Source organism: Apodemus sylvaticus, chromosome 6, assembly GCF_947179515.1.
Source record: "Apodemus sylvaticus chromosome 6, mApoSyl1.1, whole genome shotgun sequence".
Classification (NCBI taxonomy): Eukaryota; Metazoa; Chordata; class Mammalia; order Rodentia; family Muridae; genus Apodemus; species Apodemus sylvaticus.
The window spans coordinates 17,092,958-17,118,521 of NC_067477.1; the positions used below are offsets into that span (position 1 = coordinate 17,092,958).

The 25,564-nt window shown below is 39.1% G+C and overlaps 1 protein-coding gene across 5 annotated transcripts in view; it reads right to left on the reverse strand.

Annotated features, from left to right (window-relative positions):
• Papola (poly(A) polymerase alpha) overlaps window positions 1-25,564 on the reverse strand; it is a 52,446-nt gene that overhangs the window by 4,295 nt on the left and 22,587 nt on the right. For 2 of the 5 annotated variants that reach the window (XM_052185131.1, XM_052185129.1), the window contains exons 7-20: window positions 24,808-24,919; window positions 24,041-24,130; window positions 23,811-23,949; window positions 22,269-22,341; window positions 20,907-21,027; window positions 19,952-20,036; window positions 15,173-15,226; window positions 14,650-14,769; window positions 12,940-13,049; window positions 9,658-9,779; window positions 7,978-8,120; window positions 6,167-6,267; window positions 5,398-5,618; window positions 1,085-1,147 (exon numbers count right to left, since the gene is read on the reverse strand). In XM_052185131.1, coding sequence (XP_052041091.1) covers window positions 1,085-1,147; window positions 5,398-5,618; window positions 6,167-6,267; window positions 7,978-8,120; window positions 9,658-9,779; window positions 12,940-13,049; window positions 14,650-14,769; window positions 15,173-15,226; window positions 19,952-20,036; window positions 20,907-21,027; window positions 22,269-22,341; window positions 23,811-23,949; window positions 24,041-24,130; window positions 24,808-24,919 — 1,554 coding nt within the window. The remainder of the gene's footprint in view (window positions 1-1,084; window positions 1,148-5,397; window positions 5,619-6,166; window positions 6,268-7,977; window positions 8,121-9,657; window positions 9,780-12,939; window positions 13,050-14,649; window positions 14,770-15,172; window positions 15,227-19,951; window positions 20,037-20,906; window positions 21,028-22,268; window positions 22,342-23,810; window positions 23,950-24,040; window positions 24,131-24,807; window positions 24,920-25,564) is intronic. The other 3 variants (XM_052185130.1, XM_052185133.1, XM_052185132.1) reach the window with 3 other exon arrangements.

Genomic DNA, 25,564 nt, shown 5'->3' on the forward strand with positions numbered 1-25,564 from the left:
CCCATTCCTTACGGTCTCTCCTGCCCTCTTCTGCCCAACAATCAATGCCCCAGTTGCTAAGAGTGAGCAGGAACACAGGGTGAACTGTCACCCACAGCAGTTTCACTCGTATAAAGTAGGATATAAAACACGCAAACAAATGAAAATACAGATAAAAATATATTTCTAAACTATGAAAACAGGAACCATCACTGCTTTTCCTACAAAAATGCACAGGGTTAACAAGACATGATCAGTAATAATAGAAGTAGAGTCTATTTGGAATATGTATCAAGTTCTTAAAATTTTATTAAACAAGCAGAGCTTGGAAGGCAGTTATTTACAATACCGCAATGCAGCAGTCAGAAGGTGCAAACTTGTTTTTAATGGAAACAGTTGCTGACAGTAAGCAACTAGAAAGGTATGACTAAAAAAATACCTTCCAATGCAGTCATTATGCAGAATATAACAAACTTATTTTCTCCGTCTGCAAAGTACATTATAAATATAAAGTAAAGGCATTGGTGCATATGTATACATGCAGTTTAAAAGACATCAAAAGAATACTTATTAAAAATTTCTTCATGGGAATTTGGCTAAGTCAATTTCTAAAATTAAGTCCTTCTCAGTCTTTCAGTATCTTCCTCACTGCCCACCTCATTCAAACCAAAGCCTGCTGAAACAAATTTCTAAACCAGGCCTACTGCTAGACCCAACAGTGAGGTCAGTATCATGGCCTGCCCTGAACTCCCAAGTGTCAGGCCAGCACTGCTTCAGAGGTCATCCCACCTCTGTGAAGAGCAGCACCCTCCCACTCTGTCCCTTGTCTCCCAACCCCCACAGATGTACACTCTCACTACTGAGCATAAATCCTGTACACCACCATCTTACCTTTTCTCCTGATCTCTAAGTTCCTGTTTTACACACAGCTCTACTCCCAAAAGACTTAGGCATTAATTAACATTAAAAAGAACCCAACAGGTCTCTTAAAAACAGTGGTAAGAGAACCCCATACACTCCAGTCGGCCGAGCACTGCTGACAGGCATCTATCTCCACGTGCCTGCACGTCTGCCCGTGCACATTCTAAAGGCTAAATTAGTATACCTTTGTCTCTGTTTTATCATGTCCACTCAAAGCAAGACAGTTAGCATCTTCACTTGTTTCATCCTGTTTTTAAAAAAAAAAGCTTTATTCTCCAAAATGAATTTAGATTATCTGCCAATTAACGCTATAATTTATAAACTTTTTCAAAACTATAAAGAGGAAGTAAAATAGATCCCAGAGTCTCTTCTAGAGGGGCTTTTGAGATTAAATAATTGAATTTAGCTTTAATAAGCACCAAGAAATTTTTAAACATGATAAAATTGTTTTTGTAATCCCCATCACATAAAGTATAATCCCCAAACCAAAAACCTCATGAAGCCCTTTTTCCTAAGGAAAGGGGAGTTCCCTGATGAAACAACCCTATGACTGTGGACAGTGGAATCCCCAGTGAAGGAGGCTCATGTGCCCACTAGCACACCAAATGATTAGGACATTTTATAGAGCATTACTTTAACTTTCCCAGCATAACTACCCCAGATACACTCATGTACACAGACACGCATCGTTTTTCATGGCAAAGCATTAGCATCCTAAAAGAATTCAGGGCCTATGGTCTTCTTGGTCCTAAAAACCACACTAGCACTTATTTTCTCAGGTTTATTAACTTAAGAGAACTTAAAATTCATCTGTGGGTTTGTGCAGGTGGCAAGGGTATATATATGTGTACACACGGAAGCCAGAGGGTAACCTCGGAGGCAGTTCCTCATGAGATGTCAACCCTGTTGTTCCTCTCCATTAGGAACATCTACCTCCTGGCACTGGGAGCCCAAGCATGTGCCACCATGTCTGGTTTTTACTTTATTGCTCCTTATGCAAGCACTTCCAACAAGCCTATCTCCTTAGTCCTGAATATTTTAAATATGTTTTTAAAAAGCAAAGAAACTACAGGTAACTTTAAAAGTAAACAATTTATTAAAAAATAATTTTAAAAATGGCCTTGTTTCTCAGAAAGGAGTTAAAAACAAACGTTTGTTGTTAACTATGCAAATACTGACTAGATGTCACACTTAGGATCCCACTGTGACACGCCTATGACTGACACATGTCCTTATTTATCGACACACATTCAAATCTTCATGTACACCTGAAGTGAAGAAGGAAAGAGCAGGTGTATAAAGGCAACATGCTGCTCAGGTCTCTGCTGAGACTGGGTGACAGTCACATGACAGTGCACCTGTTACTTCTCCACATATTTAATTTTCCATATACAAAAGTTTTAGGGGCTTAGTATTTCATCTATGCAAATGACCCCAGGTTCAATCAGTACAAAATTAAAAAGAAAACTTTTAAAGTACATATGTAATTAATTTAGCCATATAATATGATTCAACAAATTTTCTATGTTTTCTCTACTAAGATACAATGTACACTAAGCTGAACTGAACCACTCCCAGCATCTAAAGCCCTCCTACATACATGTGATTGGAGTTTCTGTTTGTTCCTCACTATTAGGCACATGCTGGTCTCCTAGTTCCTTGCCCTCAGTTCTGGAAGTACAACATGTGTGGTCATGTGGTCATCAACAGAACAAATGACCCACACAAGGGGGTTATATACCAAAACGCACGTTATCTAAGTCAATACCACGAGAGGCCGGGTTTACTAAGTACCTTTGACTAGATTTTGTTTTGTAACTGCAGAGACACTAAACATGTGCAAGCAGCCCACAAAGGGAGCAATACCCTCCCTATACTTTAGAAAGTTCTATGATTGGACTAACTGGCGCCAAGAAGCCAGTGAAATTCTAAGAAAGAAAGGAGGAAGCCTGTATTTTAAAAGACATTTAAAAGACACCAAGTAATTTTAACAATAGCAACTTGTGTTTGTTTGGTCCCATGTTTAAACATGAGGATATTTTGAAAATAGTGCAAACAGGGATGGCACCTTATCAAATAGGCTAATCTGACTTTGTTCATACTCTCTAACAGATGTGATCTTAAAATTCTAGTGATACACAATTCCAGGAAATAACAGTAACACCAAGTGGATTTTGTTCTAAAAGCACTTAGAGAAGTACAAAGAAACAAGGACTGGATCCCATGTGCCTACCATCCCAGCACTCACAGGGCTCAGGCAGGTAGGTAGTAGGAAGGAGAGAGACCACAAGTTTGAAGCTGGTCTGGACCACATCATGAGTTCACCGTCAGTTCAGTTCTAGGCCAAACTTAAAAGACCTTACCTTACCAAACCAATGAAAAGGCTGAATTGAGGGGACAAAGGGTGACTGAGCTGTCACTATTGCACCTATGCTGTATAAACATGAAGGCATTAATGGGCTATTTCTGTTACCACAGCTGTGTTGTCTTCTACCCTGTTACTCTTTATACTCCCAGGACTGTTCTAGAGGCACAAGCACAAACATTACTAGCTACAGTGACAGTCATGTGCAGGGCACTCACTGCTAATTGCTCACCGAGCACCTTATCATAAGGAGATCAGATAGAGAAATCAAAGTCTAGCCTTAAGTCTTATAGATATGAAGGTAAAAAAGAATCTAACTTCTGTCAGACATAGTGGTTCACAATTGTAATTCTAGAACTAAGGAGGCAGAAGCAGCAAGAGGACTCCAGATTTAAAGCCAGCTTCAAGTATTGTTTTTGAGACTGTCTCAAAATCAAATTTCCAAATCCAGTTCCTAGAAGGGCTCAGATACAGAGTTATCAGGAGGAGTCTTTAATATAGCTGCCTTAAAAACAAGCAAAACAAAAACCAAAACAAACAAACAAACAAACAAAAACAAAACAAAAAACAAAACCCCAAAAGAAATAAATAACAAGATCCAGCACTTAGGAGCCTAAGGCAGGAGAATCAAATAAAAATTACCACAAAGGGATTAGGGAAGTAATTCAGTGGTCAAACACAAGGCTCTGGATTACATCCCTAGTACCATAAACAAAACAAGAACAAGAACAACAACAACAACAACAACAAAAGCAGTACACTACAAGCACATCAATTTTCAATTTTTATCTGGATGGGTGAAATGTGTTCTATTTTCATTGTAGGTTAGCACCATAAATTGTTATTATATTAACTGTAGATATTTCAATCTAAAACAAAGGTGTCTGATTAGAGATATCTCTCGAATACTGATCAAAGTGCAATGCAATGGATGTCCAAGAGAAACTTAGGCTCTTTTATCTGATGTAAAAGAAAGTCATTAAATAACAAATTTAGAGTAGAATTCATTGAAAAACAGGTGATCGGAGACTGGCAGCTCTGGGTAATGGTGACTATCCCACTGAAGCAAACACGAGATAACTCCAGAGCCAAGGCTCCGGAGCTAGACCGTGGGGCCTTGAGACTGACACTACAGGGACGGGAGGCAGCATAGCAGGAGTGCTTGTGTGGTATACCCAGTGACCATGAACCATCCAGAGACTCACACCTGCCACGCAATGCCCAGCATGTCCCTAACAATGCTTGCATCTCAATGCTGGGCTGACAGTGACTGTTAAACATACAGGAAGATTCCTGAAAGTTGGGGGTCCTAAACTAATTTGCCTTTGCATCATGTTCATCACAAGAGTGAAGCCTGAGGATTAGGGCTGCAGCTTGGAGGCAGAGCAAACTAAGTTCCCTCCCAGGAATTCCTAGCAGTCAAGCAAGCACTCAGTCACCCTCTGATAACAATTATAATATAAAACTGAGTCAAAGGCAAAACATTCAGCCAGGCGGTGGTGGCACATGCCTGTAATCCCAGCACTTGGGAGGCAGAGGCAGGCGGATTTCTGAGTTTGAGGCCAGCCTGGTCTACAGAGTGAGTTCCAGGATAGCCAGGGCCACACAGAGAAACCCTGTCTCGAAAAAACAAAAAACAAACAACAACAACAACAACAACAAAAAACCCAAGGTAAAACATTCTCCAAAGAGCCATGAAGAATTGGTACAAATAAGTCACTAAAGAATAGTAAGGGGGGCTGGAGAGATGGCTCAGCAGTTAAGAGAACTGGCTGCTTTTCCAGAGGTTCTGAGTACATATATATAAAATAAATAAATCTTGAGGGAGAGGGAGATGGGGAGGGAAAGAGAGAAGGGAAAAGAGAGGGGGAGGGAGAGGGAGAGAATATAGTAAGTTAGGATATTAACTGTGTTTTCCAGCTACCACTTGATGCAGAAGCTACCCAAAGTAGGAGAGGTAGAAGCACATCTGCAGTGAGGCACATCTGTAGAGAAGCACATCTGCACTGGAGCACTGCAGACAGCCAAGATCTTCCTGGGTCTTCCCTACTAGACTCAGGAGCAGGTAAGCTAGGCCACCAGGCCTGTATCTTTACATGTATGTATATATGTATGTAAGTATGTACGTATACCTCTTCTGTTTTGGTTTTCTTAGGACTTTCTTCTTTATGGGGTGAGGACGTTCTCTTGACTCCTACTATAGGATTAGGTACTTTTGTTGCTGCGTTTCCTGAAGGTCTAGGCGATGGGTTTACCAGTCGTGTTGAGGAGACAACTCTGGAGACTGTAGGCTTTGGTGGTGGAGAAATGGCTGGCTGTGTGGCAGTTTGAGGAATGCTTTCGCTTGATGGACCTAAATAGAAAGATATGAACACACAAATTAAAATCATTACAAACATCAAGTTACAAAGCAAGCTTATGCTTCCCCTACCTCACTTCAGGAATAACGTTACATGCACACACTGAAGTGCTATTAAATGACAAGCACCAAGTACAACCAGAACACAGGGGGAAGGGCAGCAATCCTCCTGAGGGGAGGATCAGGAGGTTCGAGCCTAAAACTACCTTAAAAACAAGGAGGTGGGGGGGGGGGGGGCTGGAGAGAGATGGCTCAGAGGTTAAGAACTGTCCCTAGCACCTACATTAGATCAGCAACCATCTGTGAAGTCTAATCCCTGGGGCTAAGGACCTCCTCCAACCTCTGAGAGCACAGCACATACACACGTAGAGCACATACAGACAAGAAGGGACACATACAAACAAATAAAACTCAGTAAAATAGTTTAAAAGGGCACTGTAAAACTGAAGCCACAACTTAACCAATAAACCCATTTTCTAAAATAAAGTATAAAACCAATGATCACACAAGGGCTCACAAGAGTAGCCAAGCCACCTTCTTACCCCCTGGGCTTTCACTGGAATTTGCTTGTGGTACAGAAACTTCAGAAGCCTGGATGCTGGTCACAGATGCTGCAGTCACAGCTGGAGCAGGACTGTTTCTGCTAAAACAGGAAACAGAAAGAGGAGGATAGAAAAAAGAAGGGGCAGGGTCAATTATAAGACAATCCGAACAACAATTAAATGTTAACAACATATGCTACAGATGTAAAGTAAAATGTTTCTTTGATTTTAAGTTCCCATGCTTCCATAACAATTAAAAAGTATATAGAATACATATAGCAACACAGACACAAACGGACCTATGATGTACACATCGTATAAAAACCATAGCTGACAATACTGATGCAACTCTTCTATGCTTTAAATACAGCCAGTAAGATGAATATTTGATCTGCCAGAGAGAATACACATATTTATTATTAAGCTATAATGGATCAAAGGGCCAGAGTTTTCATGTCAACTTACTCAGAGCAATCAGTGTAACCATCATAACTGCCAATAAGCCCCCCTGAAAATAAGGCTATGTGGTAAAACCTAACAGAAAGAAAGCACCAGACAGCACTAAGCTATAAATGCTGAATGCAAATGTTGCCAACATTTATATATTATATTCATATATATATATAATATGCATATATATTTATTTACATATATATATACATAAGTCATCACATATATATATATATTATATACATCATATCAAATGTATAACAGAACACATCTTACAAATGCAATAAGTGTGATAAGACATTTTAACAACACATTTCTATAAATATATAAAAGAACACATCATGTTCTAATTTTTATGGGTTATAGATGCTTTTTAGCAATTCTTAAAATGCTTGGCATGTTTTAAAACAGTAAATTCTTCAGAGATAAAAAAAAAAATGTTTCCGGGCTGGAGAGATGGCTCAGTGGTTAAGAGCACTGACTGCTCTTCTGAAGGTCCTGAGTTCAAATCCCAGCAACCACATGGTGGCTCAAAACCATCCCAAATGAGACCTTCTGGAATGTCTGAAGACAACTACAGTGTAGTTACATAATAAATAAATAAATAAGCCGGGCGGTGGTGGCACACACCTTTAATCCCAGCACTTAGGAGGCAGAGGCAAACGGATTTCTGAGTCTGATGCCAGGCTGGTCTACATAGTGAGTTCCAGGACATCCAGGGCTACAACATAGTGAGACCCTGTCTCAAAAAAAAAAAAAAAAAAAAAAAAAACCAAAAAACAAACAAACAAAAAAAAACACACAAAAACAAAACAAAAAACAACCAGCCAACCAAAACAAAACCAAATAAATAAATAAATACATGAATATTTTAATAACTAAAAAAGAAAGATGTTCCCTTTATCTAAAACCACCTAGTGTAAGCATTTAACCTTTCTCCCATCAGTAACAGTTCCCACAATCATGGAGATAAGCAGATGGAAGGTGTTCAGTCTTCCTGTCTGTCTCTTAAGTAAGCCTAGACAGATGAAAGCACCAACATCATTCATAAACTGAGGCATTCTGGTCCCCAAAATGAAATATCATAGACAAAAGGAACAAAACAAAAAATTACTGTCCATAAACTAAGAGTTAAAACTGGTACTAAAAAAAAGTCAGATTCAAAAGAGATGGACAAGGGGTGGAGACAGGACAGGACGGCCACTTCATACGCTCCAATGAAAATTTTCAGCTTGCATAACTAATGCTAATAAAAATAAATTTAGAAAATGATTAAGTTAAAATAAAATAAGAGTGTAAACAGAGAAGCCTCCCCTGTGTTTAGTCAACAAGCCCCCCTCTCCCCTACCTCCCTTCCTTACCCCTGAGAGCTGCCAGAACTGTTCACTGGACTGGTTTTCATAGCACTGGTGGGTGAAGGCACAGACATGCTGTTGTCACTGTCCATAGACAGGTCAAGGCTGCTGTCGTTCAGAGCTGTTAGCTTGACTCCCTCTGTTGAATGCTGTAACCAAGAAGAGTTTAATTTATATGACTTCTATTGAAAAGCATTCATAAAAGTTATAAAAATCCTCCATGCCACAAGAACTATAAAAAGCAAAGATTGAAGGGCCATGTACCTCTAGACTTAACTATGTATATGATATGAAAAATAACGAAAAGTGAACAGCACTTCTGATTTACACAGTATAAATTTAAAACTAAAGTATGAGCATACATGAAACTTCTATCAGATGACTATAAACACTGGTGCATCTGTACAACGTCTCAGTAGGCATAATAACGACAACCACCTTTGTCACGACCACAGAGTGTGTTTTTAGTATTCTTATTATAGAAAAGGTCACAAAGCTGGGTATAATAGAGCACACCTTTCATCCCATCCCAGCAGGGGCAGAGGCTGAGACAGAGGCAGGAGGATCTCTGTGTGGAAGGACAGCCTGGTTTACAGAACAAGTTCCAGGATAGTCAGGGCTACAGAGGAACCCTGCCTCTGCCTCAGAGAAAAAAGAAAAAAAAAAAAAAAAGACAAGGTCATATGTTGCCCACACCTGCCTTAATCCCTGGGCTCAAGCAATCCTCCTGCCTCAATCTCCCAATTTCCTCCCATGTAGTTGGAATTGCAGCTACACGCCATACCCAGTGTAATGTACAAACTTTTAGTTATCCCACAATGAGCATAGAAATTATATCAGTAAAAAGCATTACCACACATGGTGGCACACACATCTAATTCTGACATTCAGCAGGCTGAGACAGGAGGATTCTGAATTTGAGGCCCAACCACGGTTACATATTGACCTTTAGGCTAGCTTAGAATATAGACCTAGGCCACAGACAAACAAAAATCATTTATTACCAACCATTACTATTTGATCAGCAAAGATCTTTGAAAGCAAGAGATCTCTAATGGCCACTGCCCTTTGTCAGAGGGGGCACAGGACACATGGACATGATCAGTTCAGACTGGCCTCTACTTCCGGTTTCCTACTGTGGAGGCAGGTACAGATATAGCCTCCTACTAAGCTACCTCTCCAGTCCCTTGTACAATTAACTTTTATTTTTTAAATTGGTTAATAAGAAAAGGGGGGGAACACGGACACACACCCCTCCAGCAAGGCTATAGAGGACAGAGAAAAACTGCAGCGGTCACTTCTTCTATCCTATAGGTCTGAGGGATTGGACTCAGCTCACCAGTGGATTGCCTGCTGAATCATCTCAAGAGCCCACTCTTAATTTTTTAAAAATATACCTATTTATATTCCTTCTTAAAAGAACAATTTTAACATGTAATAACAACTTTGTTCTTTTAGAAATAGAGACACTTGTGTGAGACCTTAAAGGTGTTCTCCTTCTTGAGAGTGTCATATACAAACTCAGGGTGCTAAGTGTCATGTCAACCTCTTTCTAGTCATGAGACCAGTACACAAGCATAGTGCTGAGCACAAGCTCTCACAAACTGACAAGTCTGTCAACTGCTGTCCCCAGTTAAGAGCACCCGGGTTATGTTGGTGGCACCATCAACTTCCTTTCTGCCGTACCTTCTTCCTTTTCTGGAGCACATGACTGGGCAGCAGCTGATGGAGCTGCTTTCTCTTCACATGCATCGCTGCGATCTTCATGTCCAGCTCAAACATCTTGCTGTTTATTGCTTGCCTATAAACTACACAACCAGACATTGTTACAAAGAAAAGAAATGGCTTAATAAGGGCCGGTTTAAATTCCTCTAGAAGAAAACAGGGCAAGTGGGGAAGCTTTTGCCACCGCCTGTCCCGAGTCTGCTGTATTCCAACGGTAGGCAATCATGTATGTGACAAAGAGCAAATGCACATCCCATCCTTCAGCACACTGACTCTCTAGGTACTAATCAAAAGCAAGACTAACTGTTTAGGAAATACCAGAGTGCAAAGTACTCTGTACATCTGTACATCTCTCCATCATCCACCAAGTTTAAGACTTTACTTCTGGAAAACACCACCTGCTGCCCACAGTGAAGGTCAAACAGTGAGGAGCCACACCTGAAGATACCTCACAAGCCAAGAACGACTGGAGGCACTTGGCTGTTAGAAGAAAGTGCTGTTTGTGCAGAAGGCCTAAGTCTGGATCCCAGAAGCCAGGTAAATCAGTTCACAATTGTCTGTAATTCCAACTCCAGGATCTAGTTCTCCTGCCACAACCTTCCCAAGTCCTGGGATTATAGGCATGTGTACCTGTACCTACCTTTCCATGAACACCTGTACCCCCACAAACACGTTTCTACACATAGATACACATCATCTAATATATTATATCTGAAGATGAGTGTGGTGGCACACACCTTTAATCCCAGCACTATGGAGGCAGAAGCAGACAGATCCCTGTGAGTTCAAGGCCAGCCTGATCTACACAGTAAGTTCTAGGATAGGCAGAGCTGCATAATACATTAATATTAAAAAAATACCTCCAAAGTTATAAAAAAGAATCTTCCATGTAAAACTCTCAATATTCTTTCTATTCTATATTTTCTATTATGAAAAAATAACATTGTGGCTCAAAAAAAAAAAAAAAAAAGACGCTACCAGTTAAGTACAAATTATTTAGATCACAGTACCTCAAAAATGGGAATATTTAAGTGAAGTTCTGTGGTACAACACCTGTAAAAACCCAACAATTAGTCATGAAGACAGAGATTAAGTTTAAGGTAATCTTGACATTTGTAGTAAATCTAAAGGCATGCTGGGCTACATTTAAAAAACAAAAGTGGGGAGGGGGACTCAGTCTAGTCACAAAAAATACTGGTTGCACAATTATAAAATTGTTGCAGCAGATGGAAACAGAGCAGGAAAAAGCACAAGCAAGCTACAGAATCCAGTGGAGAGGAGAGAGTAAGACAGACCGTCAGGTAATCCTAAGGACTACAAAGACAGGACACTGAGCTGCCGTTCAACAGAACGTAAGCCACAGAGCCAGTCCTAGGACGATCTATGCTACAAGCAAAACCCTATGCCAAAACCCAAATGACTTCAGTGCAAAGTACTGGACAGTACCTGGGTCCAACAGTATTTCAAGAAGAAAAAAACCCAAACCACACACCCTGATCAAGAACCACAGAAGCCAGGGGAGAAGAGGTCGTGGTCAAGGTCAGACCCCCAGATCTCTATAAATTCCTTACACAGAGCTTTCCTAAGATTGCCATCAAGACTCAGCTAGAAAATACTCTGGCGCTAGAGAGATGGCTTGCCAGTTCCCAGTACCTACTCAGCATCAACCTATAACCACCCATGACTCCAGCTTCAGGGGCTCAGACACCCTCTTCAGGACTTTATAGGCATCAGGCACGCACACAGTGCGCATATACATGGTATGCAAAATACCCATACAGATAAAATAAATCCTCATAAAATATTTTTAGAAGAAAGCCCTAATCCTACGTAGCAATAGATATTTGGCTTGTATCCACTGTGTCTAAGTTACAAGTATTGCTTGCAAACTGCTATATAATTAAAACTATGCTCCAGAAGCCTGCTGGGAATAGCCCCTAACTTTATCACCTTTCCCAAATGCATAGACAATGAACAATAATCTTATAATGAAGCAAACAGATGATATACCATAAATTACAAGCAGAACTTGGCCTTTCCTTCTGCCTGAAGTGTACAGTCACGACGTAAGCATGGCCATTTGCCATTAGACCCATGGTGTCTCACAATCCTTAATGACCAGGGTGCCTTATACAGCCAATCTGAAAAACTTACATTGTAAAGTCTACTACGTAAGAAGAGGTCTGACCGTCTTCCAGATGGGCCTTGACAGGAGTCCCATGACAGAACCAAGTAACTTCCCCCTTAACAGTAATCAAAGGACATTGGCTTCTTCGTACCACAGTCCCGTCTGGGAACTTGCTCTCTGCTCTCTTACATTAAGTGCCATTGTCAACGCTGTCTGCCTGTGCCTTCCTTCATCAGCTTTCACACCCCCCAGCCAGTGGCCTCCACAACTATTTCAAGGAATGCAGACTACGATGACTGATGACTGCCATCGTGGAGAACGTGGCTGTGCTGGAACGAAGGATCATCACTTCCCAGGCAGGCAGGCGCAAGAGAGCACTGGGTTTGGTGGAGCCCAAACTCCAGAAAGCAAAACAGCAGAAAAAGAGATTACCTCTCTCCTCACTACAATTAATTGGTGTCAAAGTGACTTTGAAATAAATTGTCTCCATTACCCTTCTTTCTTTTTAGTTAAGTTGGTTAAATTTTAATAAAATGTTAGATCAATTTTCATAAAAGGAAAACTCAGTGAGAAAAGTAAAAATACTAATGAACATGTTTTAAAGTGTGATCTGGAAGATGTTTTCAAGAGAAGGAAGGGTTAGTGCTTTAGAACAATGGACCAGCATTCCTGTAAGTTCAAATTCCTTGAACTGCTGTGTGTACATCTACACACAATCACAAAGATTTTGACAACTCACTCTACCACTTTAAAGCTTTCAACTAAAACATTTCATTTTTATCTAAGATTCCAAGTTCATCCACCATACAGACATAACTGCCCTGCTCTCAATGTGAGCTAATAATACTCCCTTGGCCTATCTATACTGTAAGTTAAACGTCTTTAAGTTACCAAAATTTCAGCTTAGGTTGTTGCCTCAAAATATGAACAAATTGAATTACAAATGGTCCCATCTAACTTTAAGGTCTATGTCAATAAAGAAGTTATTTATATTAAACACTACCAAATGCAAAGCTTACTCTAATGACTGCTGCTCAGTACTTAAATTACTACAAAAAGCATTACTATGTACATCAAGGAACACCGACAAGTTCATTATTCAAGGAAAGACATACCTGTGTCTGTGAAAGACTGGATATCATAGGTGAGGTCGACACTGAGATTTTCAGAGTTTTCAGTTTTTTTAAACACTAACCCAATCACCCACATTGTGCGAAATTCTTCCCTGCAAAGAACATTACCACAGGCCATTAGGACTAGGGAAAGCATGGCTGTTGAGGGGTTGACAGCCTAGGCGAGCGACGTAGGAAATGTAACTCCAATGTCTAAGTGACTAAGTCCAAACCCCATCGAAGACGCCTGCCCTCCCACACTCGTCATCTAGGCCACGGCCATACAAACACACTTCCCAAACAACAGCCTTACATGTTCTGTGTTTGTATTGATGAGTCTAAAGTATTCATCGCACTAATATTTGTTAAATGTGCTCCAAATAGTAAGGGGTTGGGGAGAAGAATAATGCTTTCTGGAAAAGTGTTACATATATATAATTTCCATATATAAAGTCTATACTTTCCCTGGGCATAGTGGTGTACACCTTTAATCACAGCACTTGGGAAGCACAGGCAAGTGGATCTCAGTGAGCTTCAGGCCAGCCTGGTCTACATAGTGCACTTCAGGATAGCCAGAGCCATAAAGTATGACCCCGTCTCAAAAATACCAAATCTGTACTTTCTAAATAGCCCTATGTGGTTCAACAAAAATATCTGTAATCCCAGCACTTTCGAGGCTAAGGCAGGAGGATCACCAGTTTGAGGCCAGGCTGGACTATATACAATATCCTATCTCAAAAACCAAATTCAAGTAATTCCTTTAAATGATTCAAAGGAAAAAAATTAAATCTATTTCACTAAAATACTCAAACTCAAGTGACCCTTAACTTCTACTTTCTGATCAACCGTTCTTCAAAGTTTATCCCTCATATTGTTCTAAATTCCAAATGTAAGAGCAACAACAAAAGCATCAACTGACTTCTAAGACCCTAAACAAAAAAGGTGAGCCTACTTCCCATTTACCAGGCTCGGCAGTGGTCTGCATTCCATCCTCAACCAGGCACTGGCAAGTTTAAATCAAAATATACTCCCTTAAAATAAAGAATAAAGGTAGATGCTTCGTAGAATGGCCTACAACTATTATATAAAACTGAAGGAAAGGTAGAAACTCAAAACTGGAGTTGGACAGATCTACAGAATATCAATACCTAATCAGATTACAGAAAGTTCATTATCAAGGACTATTACCAAAGAAAACAAATCTACTTCAGGGCTAATTCTTCTCAAGAAAGTATTCAATGTTTCTGATAAGGGAAAGCACAGATATAAATGCTAAATAGGAAAAAAGATCTACTCAAAATTGGTAAACAAGGGAATACTGAGAAACTAAGGCATCCTACTCAACTTCCTGATGAAAGTTATATCCAGAAGAGAAAACTCAGCAAGTTAAAAAATCAAACAACTTCAGATACATAATCAAGAGCTTCTCCACCGATCCTCATACAGCAAATCAAAAATGAATAAAAAAATAAAAAGCAGTAAGCTGCAGATACATCAATGAGCAAAAATCAAATCCAGATATAATCTCCCTCCAGAAGGAAATGGTTGCATGTGCCTGTAAGCCCAGAAAAGTCCAGGCTGAGACATAAGGACCACAAGTTCCAGGCCACTCTGGGCTACAACCTGCCTCAAAAGTTAACCTCAAAGTGCCTATGAACACATCCACCCAGGAGGTGAGAGGGTAGGGCAGGACTCAATGGGAAACATGCTTACCTGTCAGGACTTTCTTTGGGGGCTGGAAATGACTGGGGATTCACATGAGCCAGTGTAATAAACTCATTCTTCTCCAAGCTTCCAACCAGGATGCGAATTTTTGATTCCACCAAGCCCACCCTAGATAAATGTCATTAATATTAATGAGACTACGAAAATTCATATGCAAATCAAGTTTTCATGTAAAAAAGGTAATATAAATATTATATATATAAAAAATACATATACCAAGGCTATTCCCCCAAAGGTAAAACTACGGGACTTAGTTATGATCTACCAAAAGATGACAAACTCCATGAAAAAAAGAAAACTAGGTAACTTTGTCCAAACAGAAAAATCATGAGAACTATGTCAGGCATAACTGTCAGCAGCTACGCTAGGCACCGGTAAGCACCACCAAGCAGCGCCACAGTCCCTCCAGCGCAGTAGTCAGCAGGCTCCTTGAGCAGTGGCTGCCCCCCACACCTGCGTGCTGAGCTGTCTATCTGAGTCATTTTGGGGAAAGCCTCCTCTGACTACTCACCATTCCAGACGCTGCTTTTCCGTGGGCGCACTTGCTAGAAGTACAATATAATGCCTTTGAAGATAAAGACAACATGCTATTTACTTTATTTATGTGCTTTGTGCTGGATCTTACAACCATAATGTAATAAGGTTCCTCACACTTATAGACCAACATTGATTCAACAAGGGGCTTTCCAATCAGTGTGCACATAAAATCATGTAAGCTAAAGTCCATGGTTTCACTATTTGCAAGTTGGATTTTCTGTGACAAACTATGAATAGTTACCAAAAGAGTAGCTGAATTTTTAAGGCTGAGAAAACATTACATGGTAATTTTGATCAAGATTCCAACAGTGTTCTACCTAGAAAATTAACAAGATGGTCGTAGAAAAATGTTTCCGTGGAAATAAAAAAACAGGGCTCCTGGTACAAAAATAATCATTAATATACATACTACAAAAGTTGACTTCAAAAATAATATCAAGCACATCAGGCTTCCAGTAATATCATATGGTATTTATCAACCACCTACTCAAACAAAAGGTACAAACCACTGCAACAGGCTACCTGCAGTTAAGACTGTCCTGAGAGTAAAATAAGTGATTTCATCTCAGAACTTAAATCACATTTAAAATGTAGAAATCCCAAGTTTACACTTGAAAAAACATCACCATGGGCAAGTATCTATTCTTATGACTTTTGAATAGGAATTACAACTAAATTACTAGACAATTCTTTTTTTCTTAAAATAATACTCTGTGTTTATCTTTTCTAAATACTGCAAGCTGAGTTTTACATGAGAAACTTTACCTCAAACTGACATTATTACCTAGTGGATACTAGACAGGAAGGTACCAGCAAAAGCTAGTCTGAAAAGTCTGAGAACCTTCTGCTGTTCTTCCCCATCTCCCAAGTACTGTTGCCAGTCAAAAGCAAACACGCTTGTGAGTCAGACACAACTACCAACCACAGTAAGCCCATCTATATAAACAGTGATTCAAACTTCTCACAACTTTGCAAGCTCTAGAAATTACATGCCACCTGGACGAGAATGGCATGAGTCTGTGGAAAAGTACTGTCAAAAATTAACTAACTTAACAGAAGTTTATAAACAAGCAGAAATGAGGTGGGGCTACAGAAATATTAAGTATGCCCAGCTATGGAGCCATGCTGTCCACAGCCCACGGGAATGAGTTCTTCCTTTCCCATTTGGTATTAGTTCAAACAAGCCAAATACAGTCAAGAGTCACATAAAAGCACTCAAAGTTCATGCATTTTGTGTACACAGAAACTCAAACTAGGAATCATATAAATCAAGCAAGATCCTGACATGCTTAATCACATTTCTGGGTTACTGAGGCATTAAGAGGTGATCTCACTATGGGAAGAGAGAGAGGAGATGCAAGCGCTCTCAAGGTGTAGCAGCTATCAGAGCAGACAGGCGCACAGAACCTCACAAGCGTCAGGTTGCCTAAGTTTCACACAGCACAGCTTCCCCAGTGCTATCTTAGTACAGTTAAAGTGGACTTATTCCTCAGGCTGACGGCACTTGATCTTCTGGCCTCCACGTCCCATGTGCTGGGATTACAGGCCAGCACCTCCATACCCAACAACAATAAAGCAGTTTTCTCCCTCACTCCCCTGAAAATTAATACTCTTATTGAACACCTGGATATTCAGCAAAAGATTAAATGATGCACCACAATACTTTGTTTACAAATATGAAAATATACAATCCATTTTAACATAATTCTGTTGGCCATTCAAGTTTTTGAAGGCTATAGACTATTCAGGACATCCCAATGGAGGGGGGGTAATGTTCCTTCTTCTCTGTATACTTAAACACACATACATATTTACCTATAAATATCTCATAACACCATTTATGGGATAAATCTATTTGTAGCTATGTTTTAATAAACTTGATATAAAATCAATTAGTTTAAAAGAAATAAGCTGCAAATATTTTAACACAATTTATTACAAAGCAGTGACTTCTCCAAGAAACCAAAAATCTCCAATCAGTTTTCTTAAAAAAAAAAAAATCTGCATTTTTATATATCTTAGTTTTCTATGTATGGGTATTTTGCCTGTGTATGTCTGTGTAACACAAAGGCCAGAAGAGGGTGACAGATCCCTTAGAACTAGTCAGCAGCCATGTGGGTCCTGGAAATTAACCTCAGATCTTCGGGAATAGCAGCCAGTGTTCCCAACTGCTAAGTATCCTTCTAGTCCCAAACTCTACATTTTAAAAACACCAGGTACCCAATTACCAAGAATCTCAAGAATCCTCCAGAGCAGATGCATTTCTAGACTGTTTTATAATCCCCCAAACTATGATACTCTTCATGCCTGCCAGACATCAACTAGCTCAAATGTCTCCAAGAAAAATCTAGGGTTAATGCCACTGTTACTACCTTTCCTCTAAGATTTTATATAGCTATAGGTATGAATTAAATGAATTAAAATGTAAAAATGTTCTCCAGCTAAGAAGAACATACCTCATCTAGTAGAGTATTTTCCTAATAAAAAGTTCTAAGAATACTTAAGTTGTTATAGTTATTTACCAAAAAAGCATTCTGTAAGTAGGTTTCTTGGCCATTTCATCTCAGTACTTTACCTGTGTAGATGACAGCTCAGATACCAAGCACTGAAAGAAAAACCTATCTCTTAGTCAAAATCCTTATAACGCTCTTTAAAATTCATAAAAAAGAATTACAGTTCACTAAAGGTGTGCTGCTGGTTTTTTATTAGGGCAGGGGATGCTCATATATTCCAAGCTGACTTTGAATTTGCTATGTGGCTCAGGCTGACCTTGAAATCTTGGTTCTACTGCCTTTGCCTCCCTCCTGGGTGTCCAGGCAAACTCAGATTTTATGAGCAATCGTGAGGCTAATTTTTACACAACCGTCATTACACTTGCTTTCCTTGCTTTTCCTCCCTGATTCTAGTAAAACATAATGTATAAGATGACCACTAGTCACATTTCCTAAAGCCCATGGTTTATTGTTACTTAACAAGCTACAATTATTAAAATACAAAGAGTATTTACTTAAAACTTTAGAAATTTACAATACAATACCATTCCCTTCTTCAGGCAAACTCCCATCGCACTGTTTGAAAATGAATGACGTTTATGGTGAATGAATTCTCTCCTATGGTTCCCCTCCTTTCTGAGAATAGAATTCTACACAATTTAAAATCCTAAGTAAAAAAGGCTTGCTTTACACAAAGCTGATCTGTGCGTCAGCAGCCTCAATTCTTCTGGATCTTGATTACCACTTCAGGCTATGCTACAGTGTAACTGATGCTTCACATGGGAAACACACTGTTTAAACTGCTCCAATCTACCCCCTTTGTGAGCCCAATGCAGTCCTCGCTGTTTTGATGGGCATGCGTGCAGAGTAGTTAGATCTTACATTCTCCGGGGTACTTAGGTTTAATTTTTAGTGAAAAAAAACCTGTTGCTATAGCCTCCTGTTCAGTTTTTTAAAGCATGACTGTCTTCAGGTGTCAAGAAAAGTATTATTAACCCTCTTGGCTGCCAAGACCTTCCAGATGGTGTGATGGAGACCCACCAGCGTGTGTGTCTCTCACAGTCCTAGCAGTGCTGCAGTGTAACAGCATGGTGCAGTCAACACTAGCATTCGCCTTCCCTCAAGCCCAAGCTCATGAAGTAGAAATCCATCTTTCTCCAGCTCTTGCAATTACAGATGTGAGACAGGAAAAGAAGAGCTCATGTTTGACACCGGCAACTGAGAAAAGCTGGTATCTACCTTTTAATGCCTTATTCTTTTTTAACTATGTCTCAAGTAAATTCTGGCACATATGACTGCTAATGGTCATCAGTTATCTCCTCAGCAGTAAGGAAAGAGAATGATGTGCCGATGATAGTGCCAGCCCAGAGATGGCGTGACCAGGAGCACCGTAGCACTACACTGCTCCGACTCTGACAACACAGTGCTCCCGAACACAACAGGCAAACTGACTCCATCACTGCATTTCATGCAAGATACAGAAACAAAACACGGAGACATCATGAAGGTCATCATTCTTACTTTTAATTTGGGAAAAGTATAAAATAGTTTTGCTTAAATTATTGTAACAAAACACAATCCAACATAAAAATGGTCAAGAAAGTCTCAAGCATTAAAGCAAAAATTTAAGTGGGACTTTGCTTAATTTTCAGCCCAGGGCAAATAAAGCGAGTCCATATTTAATTTTTGTTCTTTTTTAAAGATTTATTGTAACTTACATTTTTCAATACAACACAATTCACGAGGCTTTTAACCTCTAAGATAGTAAAGCATTAAAATTAAAAGACATTAATAAAAATTATACCCACTTAAATTATTAGAAAACTATTTGCAGACATATTTTTGAAGGGGGAAATGTTCTACCAATTATTGAAAACATGTAATCAGCCAAACACCGACATTTCATTAGGTCTGTGCATGTTCTAAACTATCCCAATAAGCTTTCCGAATTAAACGCAGAAATTTCTTGAGAAAGCGCTCACCCACCTGCTAAAGTGCACACTATCTTGTTCATAAGTGACAGACCTAGAAGAACTGAGGCTGCTGACACACAGTAGGACTGCTAGTCAATCAAGCAACAAAAGTGTGAAGCTAATATACTGTACCAACAAAGGAAAAAAAAAGTTTACTAAAAATGCTAAGTCCTTTTTGACAATAAGGAAAATTGTACAGACACTAATCTGGCAAGAGGAAATCCCACATATGCCACTGTGAAACCACTACATAAGAGCAACATGGCTGACATGCCTTAAAATACATACTTGTACTTTTGAAAGAAGTTTGGAGCTTCAAAAAGTTTGGACCACTCTGCCTTACTCAGCAAAATTTCATCTGTGATAGCAAGACCTAAATTAAAAACATATTAGAATATTTGTATGTTTCAACCTAGCAAGTTAGAATTTTAAATAATTTTAAACATACCACATGCATTCACTAGTCCTGAACATTAGCAAATGGAAGTTTTACTTTGCAACCTTAGAGTACATTCTTACACATATTTCACAAGCAGTGGAGAATTTTCTGAGAATCACATTTTGGGTAAAGTGCCATTATTACTCAACGTTGTGCTCACAGGAAGGCTCCAAGTGAAGCATAGTAGTTTCCTGATGAATTAAAGTTCCCCATATAATGTTTCTGCCTTTTAAAATCAAGTTACTGCTATCTCTAAAAGGCCAATTAGTCTTTCCCCTTGATTACTCTTGTGTGGAGCACAAGAATAGTCAACTTAAAGCCGAAGATGGTACACACACAGCCTTTTCTACCTGACACCTTCAGCCATCTTGGTCTTTGAGGAATTAAGACAACTAGTAATACCTTTAAATTTACAATAAATTGGGGCCCAAAGTCAAGGATCTTCTCAAAGGCAGAGTTTTGGCCACAACCACACTCCAGGTTCTTTTCCGAGGAGTGAAAAAGTCTGTATATCCCTTGCACAACCCAGGAAGACAAAATGGCATCAGCTCTGATGTTAGAAGGCTCTGACATAGCCTTGAACCAAGCCATAATATCCAAGTCTTTAAGTGCTGCTTTATTTTGCAACATACTGTTTGAGTAAACTGCTTAAACACTGTTGAGTTACTCTCCAATATATAATCAAAAATAAATGCACAAACCCAGTCTGGCAATTCAATTCAATCGCACAACTAGCTGACTGCTGGGTGGGCAACAGTAGGCAGACCCTTCGGTATGAAGTACAGCAGAAGCGGAAACACTTACCTTGTTTAAACTCCTCAACCATGACCATCCGTGTTGAAACGGACACATTGTACGTGGAGTTCTGTTGTGGGTATGCTGGTGTAATTATAGGCATAAGATGGTACCTATCACTGGGGTTTACCTACATACAACAACAGCCAATCAGTTTCTTCAAGTACATATACAACAGATACTTGGACTTTTACCCCTTGTTAAACTGAACCAATGATTACATTTTACTTCATTCATAGCTGGAGTTGAGAAATAAAACACGTCAAGAGACTGTCTTATAGAAATTTTTTAACAGAATGAGAGACCTAGTCAATAGTCTGTTCCCAAGATGGAGGTATGACTACCTTGCAACCCGACTATTGCATGTACCTGCTGGCAAGAGCAAAGTAAAATATAGGGAATGTAGCTGCAAATCTACTGCTTTTCTGCAGTTGGCAGCATAAATGAGTGCCTGCAAAATTACACTTTTAAGTGCTCTTAGAAAAGCCACATTAAATAGATGGGACTATCCTTGAAACCTTGAGCTCTCAGTGAAAGCTTATTAACAGAGGCAGAACAGCTCCGGGCTGGTCAGACAACAGGGTGACTTAGACAGCTCATCTGTACACTGCGTGGCTCATCCACAGGAAGGCAACTACAGCTTGCACTGTCCCTTACATGCCTTGAGGCATAGGAAGCTTGAGAGCACACAGCTTGGGGCACAGCCCGAAAGGACTTAAAAGATTTTTATATTGTGATAAATAAAAAATTTTCTACAAATTATGATCTCAAAAACCAGGAAAGTTTTGATTCCAATGAACCCCTTTTATCAATGAATAAAGCTAATGCTACTGATACCTAAAAAGTCTAAGCAGTAAATGCTATCTGTAACTTTTCAACAAGGTAGGTAGGTGATCTTCCTTAACACATTTTTGCATCTCTCAAACACCTAAACCAGACTTTACAATTGTAGCACAGTCACTGCCATCCTGCTTAGGAGCTATATGCTACAGACAAACACTATGCAAGAACTTTCTAAAACAAGCCAACTTAACAAAATACTTAGATCAAATAAAAAAATATACAGGGATTTTTAGTATCCTTTTATTTTTTTTAAAGCACAAACGCCCATACAACTTTGACTTACAAGATAGTGCTATACGGAATAAGTTGTTAGTGAAATCTATACCAACTGGATACAATTAACTGTGGTTTACAGGGTACAGCATTACACTTCTCACACCGGAGGACAGTTAGAGAGCAGGTCATCTATAACAACTGATATATGGGTGCATCCACTCGTATGTAAGAACTGGGCGGCCTCCTTGTTTATGCAGGTGACTTTTGTTATTGAACAGTGTGAATTTGTAGGGGAAAAAATAATACACTAACCCTTGGGTCCCACACAGGCAAATTAAGATTGCATTCTTCAGGCTGTTTCAATAGCACTGGATTTGGCCATTCCCTGTTCAAAAAGATTGTAGCACTTGATAAGACTATTGGACATAAGCATCTAAACGTTTCTGTTAAACATACAGCATTGTGAATGCCACCCTGCTTCACTCACTTGGCATATACACCACAGCCTCTCATTCCTTTCTGTTTACGTAATATTCCTCTATGAAATCATATCATGGTAGCTTCCTCAAACTCAGATATCTGTCAGATATCTGCTCTGCGGAAGAACTGATATAGCACTATTCAAATAACTTAAGTGACACCTCAAGACATCTAGTGTGTTCACCTGACATCTAACAAGGCTAATCCCATTTAAAGAAGAAACTCCTGTCTTCATACTAGTTCCATCCACGGGCATATGCGAAGTGACCTCTAGCTATAGTCAAGGGGCTAGGAGTAACTGTAAAGGTTATCAAGGTCAATGCTTCCCGTGATTATTATATATAATAGTCATGTTATAAAATGTATTAATGCTACTTCATTGGGCATAAAGATTGAAGATGAAAAATGTTTCTTTTGCTTAGTATAAATCAAGCTGGCCTACTAAAAATGTTCGTGGATCGCCTTAAGAGAAGTTCTGTGTCTAACCTTACCACACACCTCACTCTCCAAGACAAAGGCAGAACTATACTTGAAAGAGCAGTAGCTATCAATTAAATCCATGGAGTCTGTTACCAAATGACTACAAAGAACAATTCTTTCTTCACATGAAGAAAGGAAGGCGTTGGCAATATGAAAGACAAATCTCTTAAAGATAATTTGACTAAAACCCTGACTCCTGGTGTCAAAGTAACTACCACAAATTGGCAGTATCTGGTCTTTTCTTAAATCAAAACTCATCACCATGCCATACCTTGATTAGGAGACTTTAATGCATCTCTCCTGGGCTAACAAGTCTCAAAGATCCAGTGACTACATTTATTTTTCAGTCACTTAACATATTTTTTTTAAAAAAACTGTTATAAAAGTGACACCTTTAAGGTTTTGCCAAGTTAATGGCAGCTGAAGATAAAACAATCACTAAATAGCCTATGAACAGAAGCGATCAGAGTGAAAGCAGTGGTGTGTTTGAGTTCTACCCACCCTATTAACAGAGCAGATGGCAGAACACATTATGGTAGCTAAGTGCAGAGTTTATTTGAAGAGTAGGCTCACACAAGTAGCATAGATTTTATTTGCCTTAGGACACTGGCAGAACTAGGGAAAAGAAATGGAGTTTAGGTTTGCCTTTTCACATACAATGTCTCTTCCCAACACGGCAGCTGTATCTTGACCTAAAGCTGGTTAGGTGTTTGCCGGGACTGGTGACTAAACCCAAGGCCTTGTGCACGCCAGGCAAGCAGTCTACCACTGAACTACACCCTCGGCCCACCAACTAAAATTGGGATCTGAAACCAGCTGTAGAAATGTCACAGAAATAAGACTAAACTTCAGTGTCTACAATCAATTTTATTGTAATATAATCTAAAAACATACCATTTAGAAAATACCAAGAAAAATTTATGTACAAGAGTTGATGCTATTGCATTTGGATAAAGCTGGCAAGTTCTTGCTACTAGCATAGCCCAGGAAACACCACCGAGGAAACCTAATATATTGGAATAGATGTTGTGCCCTGTTGATAAGGGAAAAGCAAAAAGATTAAGTTAGTGTAGATGAAGAGCGTCAATGTTTTTAATAAGCTAGCCAACAAATTCTGAACTCACGTTTGGCCCACAGTTTGATGGCTCTCAGAGTTAACCTGAAGTTGTCAATGTTTGGTACTAGATGTAAAATCTCATCGGTTACCCTGCAACCTGATTAATGGGAGTGAGAGAAACACAACATTAAGTCTCAGGTGTCACGATAGTGTCATCATCAATTTTCTAAGATTATCCTCAAATTAAAACCTGATTTGGTGGAATGACTGTATGAATTCAGTGGAGTTAAAAGGCATGAAATCAAGTTCGTTCCTGTCCCAAGCATAATTCTAAACCATAGCTAACACACCTAGCAGTTTGCCTAATCTCAAACTTAACTCATGACTTTTTCCTCTCTATATATAATCCCTAAGGAGTTAGTACATCTAAGTTTCCAAGAGTTGTCCCAAAGCACTGGTAATGAGTTATATTAACTTTTTTTTTAAAAAAAGAAAACTCTTTTCACTTATCTGATAAGATTATAAAGCAACTATCAAATGTAAATGAGGGTTACACAGTAAAGCCTCAATCACTAGCAACATTATAAATGTCAGTCTTTTTAAGGATATAATATACCACTCACAACAGGGGGGAAGTGTAAGGTCATCAGTAAGCACATCAGCTACCAGACGAGGCTCTGTAATCTTCCAGGGTAAAGAATGTTTTAATCTATCATTATGCATATACACTGGTTAAAAAAACCTTCATTACAAAGCGTACATTTTAGAAACTGTTATTTAGTATTTGACAAAAAGCCCACCCCCACCTCACAAACGGAAGCAAGTCTTACATACCATTAAGGCTTCTTATGCACCTTATATCTAGGTTTTTAAGCAGACTGTCATCTCGTAGGTCCAAATCTTCTGGAATAGTCTGCAGTGCTAATCTTGCAAACAAAATATCAATCTAAAACAAAAATAAGATCTAACATTCCATATCTGTCAAACTACTTTTATGGCATTTTCTAATAAACAAAAAATTCTTAAAGCCCTCTCATCAACCATGAATCTTGCAATAGCTACAACAGCCTCACAAGAAGTCCATGCTGTATACACACAGTCATAGTATCAGAGGCTAAAGCATGGGAACAGTGATATGAAATAGAACCTAACAAGAGTACATGTCTTTCAACCATTAAGAAGTCTATAACTTTGCTAGATGCATACAGTGAAATCATGTCCTGCTAGGTATCTGTAGGAGCTGTAAGTATAAACTCATACATTCATTTATTTTCACATAAAAAGAAAGCAAAGACAATAGGTAAACAGTCACCTTATATTTTAATTATAGTTATCTTTATGTTTAAACACTGGCTATAACTCAAAACTATGCAAATTTAATTCTTAACCAAATTTAACAATTTTATCTACTTATTAAAACCAATAATTCAACCTTGCAAAATTTAGGTATCTTATATAGCAATTCTACAAACTGCCTCTGCAACTTGATTTTTAAAAGACAACAAGTTACCATTCTTTCAGTATCTCAAGTTTTATAATCAGCAACATTACCATCATGACACCATTACTTTTTACAATAAAAGTAAAGTAA